The 22,566-nt window shown below is 37.5% G+C and overlaps 1 protein-coding gene across 3 annotated transcripts in view; it reads right to left on the bottom strand.

Moving 5' to 3' along the window:
• LOC308621465 (uncharacterized protein) overlaps positions 1 to 22,566 on the bottom strand; it is a 196,456-nt gene that overhangs the window by 121,103 nt on the left and 52,787 nt on the right. For all 3 annotated transcript variants that reach the window (XM_081242040.1, XM_081242042.1, XM_081242041.1), the window contains 2 exons: positions 10,252 to 10,314; positions 1,205 to 1,357 (listed from right to left, as the gene is read on the bottom strand). In XM_081242040.1, the coding sequence (XP_081098166.1) occupies positions 1,205 to 1,357; positions 10,252 to 10,285 (187 nt within the window). In that variant the 5' untranslated portion in view covers positions 10,286 to 10,314. The remainder of the gene's footprint in view (positions 1 to 1,204; positions 1,358 to 10,251; positions 10,315 to 22,566) is intronic.

Here is a 22,566-nt window from a genome sequence, read left to right as displayed (position 1 = left end):
TGTTTTCCTGGAGAATTGACCTTTTTATCGTTATGTAATGCTCCACTTTATCTCTGGTAATACTTATTATTCTAAAGTCTACTTTGTCAGTTATAAACATAGCTACTCAGCTTTCTTTTGATTAGTATTTTCATAGTATGTATTTTCCCATCTCTTTACTTTTAACTTATCTGTGTTCTATATTTAGAATGGGTTTCTGTGCTTCCCTGGTGGTGCAGTGGTTAAGAATCCGCCTGCCAATGCAGGGGACACTGGTTTGAGCCCTGGTCCAGGAAGATCCCACATGCCACGGACCAACTAAGCCCACGTGCCACAACTACTGGGCCTGTGCTCTAGAGCCTGCGAGCCACAACTACTGAGCCTGCGTGCCACAACTACTGAAGTCCGCGTGCCTAGAGCCCGTGCTCCACAACAAGAGAAGGCACCGCAATGAGAAGCCCGTGCACCACAACGAAGAGTAGACACCGCTCGCCGCAACTAGAGAAAAGCCTGCACGCAGCAACAAAGACCCAACGCGGCCATAAGTAAAATAAAAATAAATAAATTCATTAAAAAAAAAGTGTTAAAAAAATGGGTTTCTTGGAAACAGCATATAGCTGAATCTTGCTTTCTTAGCCAATCTGGCATTCTGGGCTTTTAGATGGTGTGTTTATTTCATTTATATTTAATATAATTATTCCATGGTTACATCAAACTCTTTCTTGCTAGCTGTTTTCTAATGTTTTATCCATTCTTTGTTTCTTTTTTCCTTTTTCTGCCTTCTTTGAATTCAGAGTGTTGTTTTTATTCTAGTTTATTTCTACTATGGGCTTTTACCTTTTTATAAAAAGGTCTGTGGTTGCTATATGTTTTAAAATATATGTTTAATTAATCAAGATCTACCTTAAAACCATATTACATCACTTCAAATGTAGTGTGTAAGGACCTTAAAATAGTATATGCCCAATATTTTAAAAAGAATATATACAATGTATATGTATAACTTAGTCACTTTGCTGTACAGCAGAAATTAACACATTGTAAATCAACTATACTTCAATAAAAGTATTGAAAAAAATAGTATATGCCCAATTGCTCCCTCGCATCTGCTTTTGTAAGACTTATGTTTACATTTGCAATAAATATATAATACATTACTACAGTTTTTGCTTTAGATAATTATCTCTTGAAGGAACTAAAATAAGAAAAATTAATTTTATATTACCTTGTTTTACTCCACTTCCCGTACTCTTCATTTCTTGATGTAGATCCAGGTTTATGGCTGGTCTCATATTCCTTTTTGCCCGAGGAACATCCTGAATTCTGAATATATTTTGAAGGTAGAGCCAGTGAGGTTTCCAGACGTATTGGATATAGCCTTTGAGAGAAAGCAAAGTCAAGTATGACCTCAAGGCTGATAAATCAAAATAACAGCACCAAATAATTTTTCAAAAGTGCATTTAGTGGGACTTCCCTGGTGGTCCAGTGGGTAAGACTCCAAGCTCCCATTGCAGGGGTCCTGGGTTTGAACCCTGGTCGGGGAACTAGATCCCAAATGCATACAGCAAGCTAAGAAGCCCACGTGCCACAACTAAGACATGGCACAGCCTAATAGTTTTAAAAATTAAAAAGAAAACTTTAAAAAATGCATTTAGGAAGAGATACTAGTGTGAAAACAAATTCAACTCTAAAAGAATACAACTTGATACACCTAATGTATTTTATAATCTGATATCTGCCATGGATATTTCTGCCTCTCAAAGTTCCAATTTCAAAGACCTGTAGAAGTTCTGGTGGGGGGGAACCACAGATTCTGTCTGTGTGACTCCTATATATATATATATATATATATATATATATGCCTACTTTCTTTCCTCCTTGTCAACCTGGGTGCAAAACTCAATCCCTTCACCAGTTTCAACAGGAAATCTACTCCTCCCACATTCACCAGGTTTCCTCATCTTTCTTTCACTTTCTCATGTGGTCTTTGTTCCCTCTCTATGAGATTGCTTCCTGTGAATTTTGAATTCCTCTTATTTTGTGTAGAATATAAGGATCTCCTACACTCAGCATTATATACACGACACTGCTTAGGGAGGTTATCAGAAATAAAGGAGGCTTCAGGAGCTGCCTTTCTTAGAAATTTAGGTATATAAATACACCATACTGTTCTAGGTAAAGTTCACCTGGAATTTGCATGCAGGAGGTTTATCAGAAATGCTCTTGAAAACAGAAGTGCTCTTTGAAGGAGCAAGGGAAGCTAGATTGAGTAAAGGTAGAATTTGAAATGAGATACAGCTGCAACAGTAGTCTCAGCGAATGCCACAGAGATCCCTCAAGAAGGAGATGATCCTACAAAGATGTCCCACATTAAGGAATGTACCCCACAACAATCAATCATCAGATATGGCTGCCCCCAGGAACCAGAGCTGAGAATTGAGCATGGCAGTTTCCTTCAGCTGAGGGCAATTCCCAGAGTTGGATGCAACTGTAAGTAATCAGTAGTCAATACTCCCAGCAACTGGGACCATGAAGCCTTAACCAGGAAGGGGAATCTAGGAGGTCTCCAAATGCATCCACTACAGTCCATCCCATGCCACTTAGTTCCACTTGCTTTGCACAGCATATTCCCTCCACAAGGAAACAACTCCTTCAGGATTACAGTTCTCCTCCTTTCCTCGGAAAGCTTTTAGAGGAAGTTTAGTGGGACAAACTGGTGTTAGCCTCCTTCTCCCTTTCTCCTTCCTCCCCCACCCTCAGCTGCCCTCACCCCTCCAACTATTCTCTAGGCTGCACCTGATATTTATAGTCTCCCTCATCTATTAACCTCATCTACTAGAGTTCACCCACCCTTGACAATCAATGGGTAGTCAGCTGGTCTCCAGCACTTACTTGGTGGATGACCCAGGCCCCTTTCCCTGAGGGGGTCTGGGCCCAAAGTTGCTGTGCCCTTTTCAGGTTGTGGCTTCTGCACATGTCCATTTACCATTAAAATTGGTTAGAGCAATACCAAGAACCCCCTTCCCTTCACCCTCTTCTCTAAGCAGATCACTTGTGTGCCAAGTGTATTATATTTAATGTGCCATTAAAAGCCTACAGGATGTAGAGTTGTGGGGATGGGAAGAACAAGTTCCCCAAATGGGTCATTGGAAGTGATAATAAGCATAGTCCCTTCTCCTTGCAACCCTTAGTTCCCAGATCCACGTATTTTCCCTTGGGGAATACAGCAGCACATAATGGTTGATGATTTAGGATGTGCTCTTGATTCTGCAGGATGAAGGTATATACCACATTCTTGCACAGTATAATTTCCAACTTTCCACCTTAGGTGTATACCTTCAAAAAAGCCATTCCATCACTATCAGGCCGTCAGAATCAGGGTGGTAAAATGTGATAGGACCAGTGAATCTCATGGTCAGATGCCTACTGTCACACCTCATTTGATGTAAAGTGCATTGCTTGGGCCAATGAAATTTATGTAGGATCACATATTGGTAGATCAAACATTCTGTTTGCTCATGGATAATGGTGCAGCCTATGAGTCTAATGAGCAGGAAAGGCAGTCATATAGAGAACACCACTCAAAATAAATTTCCCTCTCTCAAGATTTCACAGACACAGTGTAATCAACTTTGTCTAGTTGGTCTCCTCAAGGTACGGTGCCATATTAGAGGGCAGCATTAGTCTTGCTGTTGGTAGGTTAGGTGATTGGCAGCAGCACTGTTAGGTCTGCTCTGGTGAGTCCACGTTGTTGGGCTCATGCACGGCCTCCATCCCTGTCTCCATAGTTTCTCCTGTATAAACCCTTTGTGCAACACTGGAGTGACTTTCAACAAAGACTGGCTAAGTTATTCTACATGGTTGTTTAGTGCCCCTTCAACAGATTCTCTCTGGTGGGCATTTTGATGTGAATCAAAGATATCCACACTTTATGCCCATGTTTATATGTCAATTCAAATGCCTCTTCTCGAAAACTCTCACCCTTCTTTCTCCTTCCAAGCCCCTGAACAATTAACCAAACCGTTTGTCACTGCTAATGAGTCCATGTATAATCTTAAATCAACCTGCTTCTCTTTTGACACAAAATAGATAATCATGCACACACCCAAACCTCTGCCAAGGGTGAGACTCTCCCTCACTGCTGTCTTTCAAGGCTACCCTGAGTGAGGCTTTTGGGCGAAAGTCCAAATTGTGTATCAGTTGTCTACTATTGTGTAACAAACTACCCCAAAACCAAGTGGTTTAAAACAACAGTTTATTATTTCTTAAAGTGAGATGACAAACATGGCCAAGGATGGAGACAAATGAAATGGAATGAAGGTGAGTCATAAAATGAGGATGTCTAGTACAGTGATTGTGATACCACCATCAACCAAAAATGGCAGGACGTGGGATAGAGACTGAGCTAGACAATAAAGTTTTAAATAAACATAGGAGATAAAGGAGAAAATCTTTATGCTTCCTACTAAACAAAACCAGAATTCCTTACCTTTGTCTTCAGGTCTCTCCTCACTTTAGACTCTCTTTTCCTGTTAAATATTGTCCTCTGGTGCTAATTTTAAGGCCCTATCAGAAACCACTGTGAGGAAACAGCCTTCTACCTACTGCCTTCATGTTATTCCTTCATCCTGGAGTTTCCCTCCTACCCCATCACACTCTAACCCTTTGTGAAATACTTAATTACTTTTTCTGATCCAACTCAAATTCTTTTTCCGAAGTAAGCAAGGACATACGTAAACAAATGGAGCCTCCATGAAGAAACTCCTGTCAAGAATAAACCTTTCTCCCCCTGAACCCACTGAAATCCTTAAAAGCAGTGTCCAACCCTTACTGACTTTTATACTGCTGCACAAAGCACGCACAGGTGTTTACGGTTTAATGATTGAATGACTCAGCACCTTAATGCTTAGGCTATACAGCCTTGTACGATACTTTGGAGTCATTTATCATTTCTATAAGTTAAAATCTCTTTGAAGTCAGAGACCAGGTCATAATTTTGATTTTCCTAGCATGTAGCAAAGTGTCGTGACACTTAGTATCAAAATGTTTAAGTTAATTTGTTATGGGAATTACTGCTAATCAAGGACACGTGAAAAGGGAAGGTGCTCTAGGTGCTCTGTTATAAGAACGGCCTCAGTGGATTCCATGAATCCACTTTTGAAGGTGGAATGGCCCTTTAGAGATGTCTTCAGAATCAAGGTAAGGGGGATGAATCTTTGCATTCTGTATGACCCAGGCATTGAATGTGTGCTGCATCCCAGGAAGAGTGCATAACTTTGAGTGAAGCTGCTTCCTTGAGCCAGGGGCAATTCCTGAAGAAGAACACAGCTGTGAGCTGTCAGCATCCAAAATTCCAGTCAACTTGGAGAGAACTTGGTTCTAGAAGGGGATGTGGGTAGTACACAACAGTATCAAATACAGCATCCTGAGGGGGAAATGGAGCCTCTTGCTCACCTTCTGTACAAATCCTCTTCTGAGGTATGGGTGAAAAAACAGGACTGAATTTACTTTTGGCACCTAAGCCTCAAACTCCTCTGTGAGCCCAAACAACTCTTTTTTGTTTTTTCCTTTGAGGATTTAAATTGGCACCCGAGTTATTTATTTCTGACTCTGCCCTGTCACTTGGATACTGGGAAGGTTTTTCACACTCACACAATGCTAGTCACTTGTGCCAATGCCGCTGCTGCCCCAGCCTAATCAGGCAGGGTCTTCCTGCATCAGCAGCCATCCCTGTGGCATATTGCTTTCTGGGTGTTATACAGTTTTCCCTAGCCTGAAGATCACAGCTTTAGAGAATATGGGCCTGAAAAAAAAATTCCCACCAGTGTCCTCTATCATCTTTTCCACTCTCAGAATCAAGGCTGACTTTTGGGTTAATGACTTCTACATACAAGGAAGAAGCATCAGCTTCTGTTGTTTTTAGCCCTTACATGCATGATCTCTGCCTCCTACAAGAAGAAGGAGCCAGAGTATCTATTGGGCAATTTTGCTTGCAGGGATTAGTTGTCTCCTTGGTTCCTCCTTGTTTTCTGCTCTTAGTTTCTGGATGGCTAAGGAAAGTCTCCCCTAGCAAGTGTTGTTTGCTTGGAAATACCCATATTTTCTATAACAAAATTTTAAAAGGGGAGGGGGGAGAAAGATACTTCCACCTGGCAACCTATGCACTAAAAATGTACCATATAAATGAGTAGCTCCTAAGTTAAAGGTGGATGGTCCCAGCTGTTCTCTCTGAGATCAGACTTCATAAACTAAGTTAATGGACACAGTCTCTCACCAGGTTTTCTGAGTTTTAGACCCGAGCTGGAAGTTGGAAACAACTTCCTGGGACCTTACTTACAGGGAAGTTGATTTTACTGTTAAACCAGCAACATCGGCTGCAACTCCCCAAGTCTCTACTAAGGTCTCCAGTTCAGGTCTGCCATTTGGTTGGGTTCCATCAAGACAGTATCTGTCACCTTTCTCTCTCCTCTTCTTGTATAAACCTTTACTAACAAGGCGAATTTAGATCTCCCATTCTAAAGCTTCTCCAACAATGCCTTACTGTATGTCGCTCTTGTAATAACATGCTTTGACTGAATCTGATTTTCCAAACTGTCCAATAGCACTTTGTCATTGCAAAAGACTCTCTAGCATTGACACATTTCCAGAGAACTTTTCTCCTTCCTGTTGGTGCGTGGTAGGGGAGCAGATGTACCAGTCTCTGCAACTTTCCACATTATCAAGTACACCTGTCGATGCTGTCAAGTATTTCGTCACAGAGGTGAAGCTCTGGCAGGACTGAGATCATGTGTACCTCCTAATGCCAAGTCTGTAAATTTTCTTTTAATCTCCCTCACATCTCTGTTTCTGAAACCTGCCACTATTGCAACACAGCATGCTCTCTTCAAACTCACAATCCCGCTGTCTGTTCCCTCAAATTGGACTGCTTGAGAATGCAAGCTAGTATATGGTTAACAAATTAGCAGCCTCTGCTGGGGATTCCAAAGCTTGCTGATAACTGATTCAACGGTAGATGCCCTACATCTGGGGGACTCTGTCTCAACAAATGGAGCTTGGTAGGGGACTTTGGTCAGGCAAAATCACAATGGCCATGTACACACTTCCCCTTCCAAACAGAATGTTATATTTTAGAGTCTGTTGAGGTAAACTTCAAAAAAAAAAAATCCTCATTTGAAACTTGGGTTGGTTTTGGCTTATGTAATGGTATGATAACTTGCTTTTTGCTTAAAATATTCAATCTTGAACAGTGTATCCCTATACAAAAACTGAAAATTTGACCTAAGAGCAGATCTCTAATTTGGGTTCCCTATGAGACTGTTTAAAATTCTCAGAAGGGCTGTTGTTCAACTGAAAATAGAGATGCTGTGAGGCACGTCCTAAAAATCCATAGAAGGCTTTTGAAAGGGTCTCTGAGAAATCACCTTAAATCTTTCATGTCTTAAGAAAGGATTTTACAGTTATACATTTTACTTCATATTTACCCTAAGACCATGTTTCCTGACAGCACCCTGGATTTACTCTTTGCCCTGAGGCTCTTTTTTTACTTTTGAGAGTCTTCTTCTGAGAGAGACTAGGGATGAGAATTGGTTTTATTTTTAAACCTAGCAAAGCAAGGGCCATTTTTACTTGTTCTATATTCTGCTTGAAAATGGAATAATTTCTATTTTAACTCATATCTCTTTATCTTCATTTTATGATAGTAGCTAGAAAACCTTAATTGTCACTTTCAACATTTAGCCTAGAAATATCCTTATCCAGATCAATTAGTTCACTAGGTGCAGTTCTATATTCTGCAGTGATAGTTTTCATAAACTTCCCACCACTACGTATCCAAGGTCTTCTATCTTCCAGCCCCCAATAACATTTCACTCACTCTCCTTCAAGCCTTCACTGACAGTCACTTTGATGCTCACTGGTCCTGGTAACACCCTACTTCCAGGTAACAAAACCTGTTACTTTTGCTACATAGCAAATCCACCTAAAACCTATTTATATAAAACATTCATTTCATTTTGCTCATGATTTTTTCTGACAGGAATTTTAGGAAGGATTCAGCTGGGTAAATCCTGCCTGGAGTCTTTCATGCAGTTGTTGTCAAATGTTGGCCAGGGCTACAGTCATCTGAAGGCTCAGCTGGGCTGGATGTCCAAGAAGGCTCCCTCTCATGGCTGGCAGTTGACACTAGCTGTCAACTGGGAGCTGAGCTCTGCTGTCCACTGAAGCACATACAGGTGGCCCCTACATCTGGTTTAGTTTCCTCACATCTTGGAAGCTTTGGGTGATTGGAATTCTAACACAGCAACTCAGGGCTTCAAGTGTGAGTGTTCTCTGAGGTTGGATGAGTTTTTACATATCATACAAAGTTACAGACAGGAAAAAGGCCTTAAAAGCCTTCATTATTGTCCCTTAACACCCCTACCTAACAAGTTACCATATTTACAAGTAGAAATATCTTCTGAGAAATGTCAGGCATCTTGTTTGAATCCTCTGAAACAAAACAATTTCTGTGATGCACATAGAGTTATGCCAAGAAGTCCATCTGCCAGCCAGCATTTCATCCTTTAAATACCTTGTTATGGCAGCACGAAAGAACACAATGAGCTTTGTTTAGAGTGTCAGTCTTCCATCTCTGGGCTAAAAGGATTAGGTCTAAATTGCACATCATTACACAAGACCACATGAAAATGTTTGCTTCTTTTGTCCTTAAAAGTACTTCATGGTGTTTTATAAAAAGCCAAAAAAATGTTAATTGAACTAAAGAAATCTATTCAGAAGGTCATAAGCAGTAGATTTGCCAGACATTCTAGTTTATGTTATTATTTGTTTAACACACAAAAGTCAGGGGAATTTTCAAATATAATCATTTGTTGGATATGGCAGGGGGTTGAGGAGAGCTCATATAGCGTGATTATTCAAAGTAAGCATTCTGGAGTCAGATCTGGTTTTAGCCTCTCTGGTTACTAAGCATGACTAGAAAATTTACTTAACCTCTCTGTGGCTCATTTTCCTCATTTGTAACATGGAGAAAAAAGTATTCACCTTCTAAGGTTGTTTTAAGGATTAAATGAAATAACACATGTAATTTACTTACCAGGGCTTGGCACACTGTAGATATATAGTTAACAAGTCAGATAAGAGTGAGCATACACTTTCAATAGGTTGTGTATGTGTGTGTGTGTGTGTGAGTGTGTGTATGAAAGAGAGAGAGGGAGAAGGGAGAAGTGGAGAAGGAGAGGGAGGCAGGAAGGCAGAGAGAGAGAATGAGGAAAATTGAGGGAGAGGGAGAGAGAATATTTTGGGAAGGGCATATAGATAACATTGTTGGAAATGCAGTATACATGCGATGGTTATTTGTTAATGCTAATTTATTTGTTGAAGAGATTTTGAATTTTGAAGATGTTGGAATGGAAAAGGAATGGAATGTCAGGAAGTATTTGGAGATTATCTGACTATGAGAGAGTCACTTGTCTCCTGTACACAGGACAAAGCAGGAAGTTGGAAACATTTCTCACCTTCTCCTCCCCGTTCTGTTCTCATGTCAGTTCTAATTTTGCACCCAGCCCCTCTCCCGGCACTTCTATGCACCTGTGGTCAGAGGTTGTCCTTTGAACAAGACTCAGCTGTCCACTAGGTGAAACAGTTGGAAAGCCACTAGGCCATTACAATGTCACTGCAAATAACTTAGAGGTATTTTCATATTATTATGGGAGAAAAGCCCAGTCTAATATACAAACAAAAGCAAACTTTCCTAAGGAACAAGAGTTGTGGAAGGAGTGAAAGAAAGATTTTGAGGTAGGCAAGGCCTTTCCTCGCTTTTCAGATGAACTGGTGAGGTCATTCCTGTTTTAATCTGTTGAGTTAGGCCATTTGGAAGAAATGCACTCTGCAATATAATGCGGTAATCTTGCCATTATTAATTAGAATAATAAGTTCCATTGCTTAAGGCTTATTTCTATAGTGGTTTTGCTCAAAAAGTAATATTCAGCTTAGCCATGTAAGTAAAAAAAAATAGGGTATCAGTGGCTAATTTCCAGGTTTTTCAAAAAAAAATAGAATTTTTATTTTACCTTAATACAGGTCTGTTCAAAAGCAATTCTGTTAACACCCTTCAAATAACCTTTTAAAATATTACTTATGAATCTATGCACCTTGATAAAATGTTTCCTGTTTTTCATTTCCCCAAGGCTAAAGTGACACAATTATTAGCTTTTGATAGGGTTAAACAATAACTACCCATGCTTACTTTTGTGAAAGAATGGAAAATAAATATACCTTGAAGCGTTGTAATGGTTGAAAAGATTCCCATACTTCAGTTCCTTCTTATGTTTCTTTTTCCTAGAAGAGCACAGAGAGATTTAAATGAATCTTTTAAATAATTTTTTTCTCTACTTCTTATGCTGAGTAAAGTCCTTTCTATCTCTAAATGTTAACAATATCATCCTTTTTAATGGGGACCCTCTTTTTCTGTGTAGTAGTAGTTATAGTGTACCAGGAACATTCTATCAATAGATGCTGGGGATATACCAGTAAACAAAACAGATAAAAATTCCTGCTATCATAGAGTCTATGGTCTAGTAGGGGGGAGACAGAAAATGAACACTGTAAGTATCGAATGTGGTAATAAATGATAGAAAATTAAGGCAGGAAGGGAATAGGGAGTGTCAGTGGGGCTGGGCAGGGGTTGTGGTTTCAGATAGGGTGGTCAGAGAAAGGTCCTTGAGAAGATGACATTTAAGGAAAGATGTGAAGGAAGTAGAGGAGATGCTGTGTTTTAAAGAATAGTTGGCAGGCCAAGTAGAGTCAGTTAAGGGGAGAACAGTAAGAAATGAGAGGTAAGAGGGGCCCAGTCTGGTAGTCTATTGTAAGTTTCCCAGGTCAGTTCTTTCTTACTGGAGGCTTAACTAGAATCCTGAATTATGGAAACCTTACCCTTCTGATGGGAATTTGGGCAGTTCCTTATACTGTCCTCAATTTTTTTCTTAGCTCCAAAAATGAGAACTCAGAAATATTCAGTTTGACTGACTGTATTCTGCTAAACTTTTATTTCTATTTTTAGTCAATGCTTATAAAATACTTTATTTTGTAAAATATTTCATCATTACTGTCTGTAAAAATTATTTTGCAGAATCCTCATCAACCTGTGTCATATGAGATTTAGTTTCTTGTTTGCAAATTTATAAGCTGTAGAAGGATTACCTGTGACTTCTATATTTTTTGTGTAAGAGCATTGATTTTATTTTTATTTAAATTTTAGTATTTCCCATGATGAATCATTTTTCAACATTATATTGAATTAGAAATAAAGGTACTCAAAAGTTACTAATAAATGCTATATATCATGCTATGTTTTGTGTTGTTTGAATTGGTAGCACTGAACTTTGAGGACTTTCTCAGAGTTACGGAAGGGAAATAACTCTGTGACTTAGACTGTTATAGAATTTGTGATGAGGAATTCACACTTCCCAGTAGCTTATGCAGCACTGTTTTCATATTACATCCAATCTTCTGTGAAGAGAAACACTAGATTGATGTTTTCCAGAGTATTTCTGTTACCCTCCAGAGTTAGGTACTTTTAAACAAATATTGTCCTTTCAGTTTGTTTGCACATTTCATAGGTAATTTCCCCTGTGCCAGAATTTGCTATTTCAAGATACTGAGGCAAACAAGACTGCTAGAAATAAAAAACAAGGGAGGCACTTCCATGTACCAAGCATATGATGGTAAATATCTCCTCGAGTAGCTGAATTCAATTCCTCCAAAGAAGGTTGGTTCATTTGGCCTCTTAGAATAATGTTGAACTTTTTCCTAGCAGAGATATGGCATGGTATTCGATTGAGGAAGCTGCACAGTGCATTTGGTCAAGACCTAAGGTTAAACCTGCCTTTTAAGCTGGAGAGGATCAGATGGAGTCTTTATGGCCACTCTGGATGGACTGTGTTTATAGCGAATACAGAAAAGCATGCATTTCCTCTCAAATACTAGGATCTGCAGCTGCTGGTTAAAAATACATCCAAATGGATGCCAAAAGCTGAAGCAATGGTCCATACATTTTAAGAATATAAGAAGAAAAGCTTGTGATTCTTTTATAATTGCATTGCACATAATAAAATGTCTTAGAAAAGATTCTTGCAGAATTTCTTCTTCTCTATGCATTTGGTTAAATTAAATCAATCTGTTTAACATGAATGAATTTTTCAGAAAGATAAAGAGATTTTTGACTTTTCAAAAAATTGTGCGTTTTTCTTTATTAGTGAGAAAGGCATACAAAAGCTCTAAATTAGACATATTAGATGATAAATGAGGTTTTATCTATAAAAAAAGGAAGAAGAGTAATTTTATATTATATGCCTCAAGAGGCTTTTTTTAACATTACTTTAGATTTTTATGTAAGGATTACACAGGATTTTGGAAATCCTAAATCTGAAAAGGACCTTGAAAGTTACTTAGTTCAGAAATGCTAACAACAACAACAATGATGTTAATAATATAGCTAGCCTTTGAGCACTTACCATTTGCTGGGCACTGTTTTAAGAAGCTTTACATATGTAATTTTAGTCAATCCTCAAAATAACCCTATGATGTAAATATTATTAACTTCATTTGACAGGTAAGGGAACTGAGACACAAAATGTTTAACAAATCTGCCTGAGGTCATGGAGCTAGCAAGTGGAAGAGTCAGAAAGCTGAAGAAACACAAAATTATCCCAGCCAGTTATGTCCATGGAAAGTGTACACAGCTGTCAAGGAATGTGATCTGAAGGTGCCAGAAGGTCTACCCAAATACATCACCTTCAACAGTTTACAACACTGCCTCAAGTTCTCACCAACAGAGAAAGTGCTTTGTGTGAAGATAATCCCTCCAAAAGGTTATATTTTAAAAAATATTACCTAAGAAGAATCGCCTATTAATGATAGCACGACCAGATTGACACATTTTAGGGAGAATTGGATGATGAAAGGAAAAACGAAAAGAGCTGTTGAAAGTAAACACCATAACAGACACTCTTGGTCAATCTTGGCAAAATGGCGGGGGGTGGGGGGTGGGAATGAAGACAAAATTCATCCAAGTTGGCTTTAGTTGGGTAGTTGGATATGGAAATTATCTATCTTAAAATGTCTTCTCATTTGGGAGATACAGTCATACTTGATAGTTAAAACTTTACCATTTGTACTGCTAAAGTTTGATTAACAGCAAAATTATCTCTGTATAACATATTTTCCTTACCACTTGCCTTTTTGAACAGATTCTTAAATAAGGGTCCCACATACAGACCCCTATTAATATATTAAATTTCAAGTATGTATGGAAGAATGCAAAGCACCCTAAGAAGATTATCCAAAGAGTTCATCAGATTCTCACAAGTACAGTTGGTCCTCCATATCTGTGGGTTCTGCATCCATAGATACAACCAGCCACGGATCAAAAATATTTGAAGAAAAAAATTCCAGAAAGTTCCAAAAAGCAAAACTTGAATTTGCTACGTGCCTGGCAACTATTTACACAGCATTTACATTATACTTCCAACTATTTCCATAGTATTTATATTGTATTAGGTATTATAAGTAATCTAGAGAAGATTTAAAGTATACGGAAAGATGTGCATAGGTTGTGTGTAAATACTACGCCATTTTACATAAGGGACTTAAGCATCATGGAGTTTGTTATTCTCGGTGGGGGGCGGGGGGTAGGGGGCTGGAACAAACTCCCCCAAGGACGGCTGTATATGATATATGAATCACCCAAAATAGTTAAATCAGCACAAAATTAACCTACCCCAGCGGCACTTCCTACCTATCACCTAAAATTAATGCCTGCTGGAGGTGGTCTTTAACAACGCAGACTATAGCATACAACTGTTTTGAATTATGTATCTTAGTGAGCATCCAGGGCTACATTCAAGCTGATGTTGTAGAAAGCAAACTATGGTATGCAAAATGGCAGGCAGGATAACATTACATACCACTGGTTTGCTAGAATTATCTTTCACCTTTTCACTGTGTTGCTGCAACAATAAGTGCAACTCTTCAGGACTGGGGTTTTAGGTAAATAATGCAACAAGGAAGTGAGACAGGTAGGTCAATGAAAGTTCTTAGCAAAGGGTTAGGCAAATAGAATGGGCAGTCAATTAATTAAAATACTTTTCAAAATGAACAAACTGACATGGCTTTCTTGGTGAGCTATTACCAGGTTCTTTTGAGTTCTTAAAACATTTTCTTTACTCTCTGTTTCACAACAAACGTGGGCCAATTGCTGTGAGTTAATTGAAAAGGATTGTTTCCTAGTTGCCAAGAAACGGCGCTTTCTTACATTATGCAGGCCATTATGTGCACAGATCAAGCTTCCTGATTTTTCTTTCAGGGTTTAAGAATATTGGCTGCTGTGATTTAGTTGTCCCTTGAGCAGAGGAGTGCAAGTCAAGAAGGATTTCAGGGGTATTGTTCCATTTCAATTTACCAGGTAAGATGTGGATTTATTTGAAAGTGCTATCTTCTCCCTTATGCTTAACTTTTCCTAAATCTCTTAAATGCTTTTATGAGTGAATGGGTGAATATGAAATTATGATTTTACCTGGGATAGCTTCAAGTAAAATCGTGCTAAATTGATTTTCTTCCAGCTGAAGGTTCTGAGGGAAAAAAAGTTTTTAAAGAGGTAGCCCTAATAATTGAGGTCTGTGAGACAGGCTCTAGAGTTTGTTTCTCATTGTTTTCAGAGTAGTAGATACAGGTAAACCAATAAGTTGTGAGTGTATTTAGGGTTGAAATTCTAAAATCATTGCTATGGAAGCAAATATCATTATTTCTATTTGGAGAAAAGATTTCAAATCTGACTGGTTCCAGCTGAGAAATTGACTTTATATTTGTTAACTTCAAAAGGAAGACTTATGTATAACTTGGTTACCTGTCTCTCTTAAAAACAATGCCTTTCTGTTGGCTATTTTCCTCATGATTTTGTCTAAAAGATGAAGATAAAATCAGGGTCCTGTACTCAGTGTAGCTTACTAATACATATGATACAAACAAAAAATGCACCCTTCTTTCTCAGGAAGGAAAATATCATTTCTTGATTCAAGGTTAGTTGCTCCCAGGCAAAGTACTGCTCACTGTGTGTAATAATGTGGGATAAGTGTTTGACGAGGACCCTGTATATTGAGTTTGTTAGGTCAATTCATCCTCCCACTCTTAGAGTTCACACTTTCACAGGGTTAGGTTGAACTCTATAATCCTGTGAACTTACACTCACAACATCACACAGCTTACATAGACTATATGTTGAAAACAAGCTTTGTCAAATTTGCAGGGAACCTAGTTGAGCGCTGTTATTGATCCTCTCTTTCAAAGTCATATTTTACCTCCTCTCCTGCATGGCTCTGGATTTCCCAGGAATATATTTCCTTTACAAGGAAGATCATTGTAATGGATACAAGTCAGGTCAAATATTTGTCGTCTCATTAAGTAAGTTTCCATCTGTTCAGAGTTTGAAGACAACTGAGTATAAAGATGGCCTGTGCAATATGAACCCTAGCTGATGCTGGAAAGAAAGCATTGCAGCATGCCTTTAATGATAATGTGATTTGGGTTTTCCACCAGTGAACCAATACTCTGGTTAGGAAACTATTTTGTGCAATAATGTGACTCACTATCAGTGAAGGGATAGTTGAATATGACATTCAAACCATCCATCCATTTATTTATTTATTTATTTATTTATTTTTTGTGGTACGCGGGCCTCTCACTGTTGTGGCCTCTCCCTTAGCGGAGCACAGGCTCCGGACACGCAGGCTCATTTGCCATGGCCCACGGGCCCAGCCGCTCCGGGGCATGTGGGATCTTCCCGAACTGGGGCATGAACCCATGTCCCCTGCATGGGCAGGTGGACTCTCAACCACTGCGCCACCAGGGAAGCCCAATTTATTTTTAACTTGTCAAATTGGAGTCTCCTTTCTTGAATTTGTATACATTTTAAACTAAAATAACAAATCATAGTATCATCAGTTATCACAAATTCATTACACTGTATTCTTTATTTACATAGTAGTAAAATTAAGCAGCCCATTTAAATAAATGCATGGTTTGTAGTTATGTATACTTGGTGTGACTTAGTACCATTTTTGGAACAGTGCATTTCTTTCCAGGTAAGATGTAATTAAACAATTCCATTCTAGCTTACATTCCCTTTTTTTACCTTGTCAAAAAGTTCTCTTTGACCTGACAATATACTTTTGATATTGTTGGTATTATGGTGCTTAAAATATCTATGCTGGTAAAATTTTTGCCTAGTCATTTTGTATTTATTGGAGCAGGGTGACAGGTGAATATGTAGAATGGGTGGAGTGGAGTAGAAGTCAGACTGATACAATATCTTACAGGTAGATTTCTTCCCACCTAGTTCACCAGTTCTTCTCTGTAAGTATAACAGAGTGATTGTGACATTAATAAACTATTAAATATATTTAACAGTGTAACAATAAATCTTGTTTTTATTTCTGAATGGTATTTTTTTAAATTAAATATTAACTGATATTGATTTGTTTCTCTGTGGATTAAGAATTTTACAAAAAGAATGAGGTCCACCTAGGATGGGATGGGAATCAGTCTATAAAATTTTTGTTCAACCTTAATTAAGAAGAGACTGAATTGCACTGACAGTTTGTAGACGACAGTGACTGAAATACCATAAAATGATAGACTTTGAAAGGCACTTATTGATTATTGAGTCTAATGGCTTTGAAACTTTATTTTGAGAAGTCCTACATATTCCCAAAAAGCATTATAACAGGTGAGCCTATGAAGGTAGGAGGAATAGTTAGCTCGTGGTGTAGGGAAAACAAACTATTATCAATCAGCCCATGCTTTTCCAGTTTGTTTGCAAGAACACAGATAGCCTAAGGGTATTTCACAAAGCCTTTGTGGAAATCAAGATACACTGCATTTATAGCATTACTCTGATCTACAATTTAAGAAACTCAGTCAAATATGAGATTAATTTGACATATCTCATACCATGCACTCAAGGGTTTTGACAGTCAATTCTTCTATGTCAGGCACTCAGCATGTCTTTGATTGTTCTAGAATTATTTCAGGGATACTTACTAAGTAGGTTATCAATTTTTTTTAACACCACCTATTTTTAAATTTTTTGGAAATTGGGATTGTTTATTTTATGGTACAACTCAAAATAATTTCAAAGATTTCTAAAAACATTATTGTGCCTTTGATAATTTTCCCATACTCTTTTGATATGAAATTTACCTAACTTTAGAAATCCAGAATAATGTATAAAGTAATACAGTGTTTTCTTACTGTTACCTAAAAATGGTCTTTGTAATATTAGAAGATTATTTGTCTAAACAGAGAAGATTATGCAAAATATTTCAGTAATTTTAATGGTCCTATTATTTATCTATACACAATCAGCACCAAACTTTATCTTGCTCCAGTAAGCCAGAGGAGACATTCCTTTCTTTTGCTCTTAATTTTTTTTTTAAAACTGGGGTTTTAAGCTTCTCAACTGCAGTGATATGATTTTTGAATCACTCTTATAAGTTCCTTCCTCCATGTTTGCTTTTAAGTATTTCTTTCTGGGCTTCCCTGGTGGCGCAGTGGTAGAGAGTCCACCTGCCAATGCAGGGGACACAGGTTCATGCCCCGGTCCGGGAAGAACCCGCATGCCGTGGAGCGGCTGGGCCTGTGAGCCATAAAAATAAATAAATAAATAAAAATAAGTATTTCTTTCTTTTTTTTTTCATTCTTATCAATTTATTTGGCAGAGATTTAAAACAAAGTTTGACAGAACAAGGTATTTTTGAGGAAACTAAATTTCTATTAGGAGAGGAAAACAGAATAACCCCCATGGAGAGCAATCAGTCAATGTCACAAAAATTACAAATGTCATTCCAGCAATTGCTACCTGTTTATAAAACTAAAGGATTGAAAACAATTTGAATGTCCATCAATAGAAAACTCATTATTTAAATTATGAAATATTTACATAATAAAATAGTATGCATCCCTATAAAGGAATGAAGAAACTCTATATGTGTAGCTGAAGAATCTTCAAGATATGCCGTTAAATGAAAAAAATCAAAGTGCAGAACAAGTATGTGGTGTACAGCCATTTATACTAAAAATATAATTTAAATATGTGATTTTATATTCATAAAATACCTTTGATAGAACACACAAGAAACTGGTAATGGTGGTTGTCTCTGAGAAGGGGAACAGAATAGCTGATTGTTCCAGTTATCTATAACCCAGAACTTAGCAGCACAAAACCACATCTATTTTATCACACTCACAGATTCTGTGGGTCAAGAATTTGGCTAGGGCACAGTGCAGGGGATGGGGGCAACTTATCTCTGGTCATTGATGTCTGGAGCTCCAGCTGTGAAGAACTGATTGGCAGCATGTGACTTGAATGGCCGGAGCCTGACACATCTGAAGACTCTTCACTCCCTGTCTGGCACCAAGGCTACCGACTCAGCTGGCACTGTTAACCAGGGTGCCTACAAGCAATCTCTCCAAGTGACTGGAGCTCCCTCACAGCATGGTGGCCTCAGAGTAATTAGACCTCCTATGTGGCAACTCAGGGCTCCAAGAGCAAGTGTTCCAAGCTCCAACAAGGAAGGCACACGCTGCATGGCCTTTACGACTAGCCTCCAAAATCATATCCACTGTCCTCTATTGGTTGAAGCAGTCACAAACCATATTTGGTTTATCCATTCATCTCTCGGTGTGTTTATAAGTATTTCTAAAACCTGAGAATACTGTCTATCTTTTCTTCCTTCCTTTTGAGCAGTTATTCTCAATTTGGCAATGTCTGAAGATATCTTTTGGTTGCACAACAGAGAGGGTGTGGTACTCCCAACATCTAGTGGGTAGAGGCCAGGGTTGCTGCTAAACGTCTCACAATGTACAGGATACTCCCTAGAACAAAGAAGTATCAGATTCCAAACGTCAATAATGCTGAGACTGAGACTGGCTAAATACATGATTATGGGTTAGAGTTTTTGTTTTAAAAAATCTGAAATCGCGTGTGCCTTCATTCCTTTTATTTATAATATTGGCCTACAAGATCACACCTAATTTTTTTTTTCTTTTTTTTTTTTTTTTTTTTTTTGCGGTACGCGAGCCTCTCACTGTTGTGGCCTCTCCCGTTGTGGAGCACAGGCTCCAGACGTGCAGGCTCAGCGGCCATGGCCTACGGGCCCAGCCGCTCCGCGGCATGTGAGATCCTCCCGGACTGGGGCACGAATCCGTGTCCCCTGCGTCGGCAGGCGGACTCTCAACAACTGCGCCACCAGGGAAGCCCCCTAATTTTTAATTGAACTTTCTGGAATCTGCCTATATAAAGTCTAGGAATCATGATCTAACTGGATTGTCCAGTTTTCCCTTCCTTGATTATTACCAGAATAAACATGACAATGGTCACATTATCTTAAACTCATGTCACGTCCATATTACTAAATAGTGCTTTGTCTGAATGACTTGTACAATATTTCCCTCATTGCTTCTACTTGTGAATAAAGGACTCATTAAGGCAAGACAATAATATCATCTGTTTAACTGTTGTGCTCCTGAGTTCATGTCCAAAGTCACTCTTTAATAACCATTCATTCATTCTATATATATTTATTGAGCACCTATCATGTTCCAGAAACTGTTTTAGTTGCGAATTCAGTAATGAATAAAATAAAAATCCCATTTTTGTTGTGATTACATTCTAGTGGAAATCAGAAGGTCCCAAATCCCCCTTTCTTCAACCATTTTTGATCCTGGTCTATTACGTGTTCAAAACAAAATAACAGAATCTGATGCATTATAACTATATAAATAGTTGCAAAAGTTTGTTCATACTTTTTTTTTTTCCATATAAACCCTCTGCTTCTTGGGGACTGCCAAGAACCTTTTCATTAATTTTTGAATTTCACTTTCTGGCAGATGTCTCTAATTTCAACTTGCTTGATGTATATTCTAGAGAAGACTGACTTTTGAAGTGAATTTTGAATGAAGGGAAATATAATGTTTGATGAGTTGAAATAATGTTAGTAAGAAAAGTCAATCTGGCATTTAGGAAAAAAAGACATAAAAGTAAAGATGGAAAATTGTGAGTGGAAAGAGGCTAGTCATGCCTGAAATTTATTTTATTTGCTATGCCAAGAAAAAAGGGAAAAGAAAAGAAAAAAAGAAGGATAAAAGAAAAAGAGCTGTAATGTATCTTTCCAGTGTAACCATAACTCAGAGTAATTCATTTTCTTGGGTAGATATTTCTATCCCTGGTGAATTCTTCAGAATTTCTTACTTATGTCATAGTTTATTCCTCAATAGCCACTGATGAAGTTATTGGTTTCTTCTTTGGATAAGGAATGAGAAGCATAAATGAAGCAAGGTATTATAATTTTAATGTTCTGATCCAGATATTTCTTTTGATTTTACTTTGTAGTTTCTTTCCTTCCTGAATGCTTTTTTTTCTTTTTTCAAATGCAGAATTGTTTTCTTAGTATATATAGGAGTTAAAAGTTCTAATATGTTAAAATGTGAAAAAAGGGATTTGATGCTCTAAAATTCTCAGACTTTGTAAAGTTATCAGTTTTAAGTAATCAGTTAGCTTATGAAAGTTCTGTTTACCAAAAGCTATGATTCTCACCTTCTTCTGCTCTTCTATTTAAAAATAGAGATCATACCTAAGTAGGAAGTTATTAGTATAAAAAAATTCCAAAGAAACAATATAAATGTAGCTACAAAAAATGTTAAAAAATTGTGTGAGTATATTTTCTGGAGTTTACTGAAAATGAGAGAAATTCTAATATTATGCCTTACAACTAGTTTTCTAGCAATAATTTTGAAAAAAAATTTTTTTTAATTTTTAATCTTAAAAGTCTTAGTGGTACTGACAGATTACAGCGAAATTACCTTTGTTGTGTGAGCGAAACATCTTTGTTCAAGTCCAGGCTTTGCCATCTATAAGTGCACTGAATGTGGGCAAGAACCTAGATTGTCTCAACCATAAACTCAGTAAAAACACTTATCTCGTAGTGTCATTATGGAAACTAAATGAGATATTACAGTTTAGTACTTGTCACAGAGAAACTATGTGGTAATATGATGTTCCCCTTTCTTTGCAACTCCTAGACTATTATAATTCAATTCATAGAAAAGATTCTAAAGGAACCTTAACAATCATCTAGTTTGTCACACATTTGATGCTTGAATTGTTTATGTTTTCCTGGTCACTAGCCTATGCTTTATTGTTCTAATAAAATAAGTGTTACCTCCTAAGACAACAGACATTTATAAATATTATGCTGAAACATATAAAATTATCACTTTTATAGGTCAAATAGTCTAATACTGGCAAATTTCTTATGTTCTAATCTAATACATATAATATAAAAAGCAAATCTTATTTCCCAAAATATAATTTTATATGATAAAGTCTGACATAACTTGATAATGCTAGAATGTAAATATAGTTCTATTAGATGTTTTAAAAAAATTATAAAAAGACACTACTAGAAAAATAGTCCTTAAGAGATTTATGCACAGATCGACAAACTAGTCTGTGGGCCAAATCCAGACTGTCTTGTGGTTTTGTACAGCCCATGGGGTAAGAATTGTTTTTACATTTTTAAACAGTGGAAAAAAAATTCAAAGAAGGATAATACTTTGTGACACATGAAAATTATACGAAATTCAAATTTCAGGGTCCATAAATAAAGTTTTCTTGGAATAACCCATGCTCACTCATTTCCATATTGTCTTAGGCTGCTATTCTGCAAAGACAGAGTTTAGTAGTTACAACATAGGTGTTATGGCTTGAAAAGCCTACAGTATTTATTATCTGGCCCTTTACAGAAAAAGTTTGACTATCCCTGTCTTAGAGTCAAGCTGCCTACATTCGAATGCCATCGCCACCACTTCTTGGCTCTGTGATTTAGATAAGTTAATCTTTGTGGGTCTTGGTTTCCACATTTTAAAATAGGCATCCTAACAGTACTTATATCACAGGATAATTATGAGTACCTAGCACATCATAAGTACTCTCTAAATGTTAGTATAATTATTAATATTCTTCCAGGGTGCTATTGTAAATGATTGGGGGGAAAAACTATAGAAGCTTGAAAGTGCAGGTGGGTGACAATTGTTGCGTCACCATATCATGATATAACACCAGTTGTCAGCATTCTATGGACCTAATAGTAAAATGTAACCACTTGCTCATAGAAATGATTTTAATACTTACATCTCACTCATACCACATGGACCATTTCAAGTTAAAAATATTTAAGTTTCTAAATTTGCAAGTGTTAAGCTGCAAAGTAGGGGCTGTTTTCTCCCTGGGACAATGAACATCTGCTGAAACAATTTGTCCAACAGAGCTTTTGCCTCTGCCGGCCTTTTTTTTTTTTTTAAAGAAATGGAAAAAGGATCATTGTTTAACTTTAATTCTTTTCATCTTCTAAACCAAGAAACAATTTCTCTCAGCACTAGATGTTTCTAGGATTTGGAAAAGTAAAGGGGCCTCAGCTTTTTATTTATTTTTTCCTATTTTCAAGTAAGGGTAAGTAGAATTTTAGTTAGAGCACCATA

The sequence above is a fragment of the Mesoplodon bidens genome, assembly GCF_964165515.1.
Source record: "Mesoplodon bidens genome assembly, chromosome: 8".
NCBI lineage: Eukaryota > Metazoa > Chordata > Mammalia > Artiodactyla > Ziphiidae > Mesoplodon > Mesoplodon bidens.
This window is presented reverse-complemented; position numbering and strand designations above follow the sequence as displayed.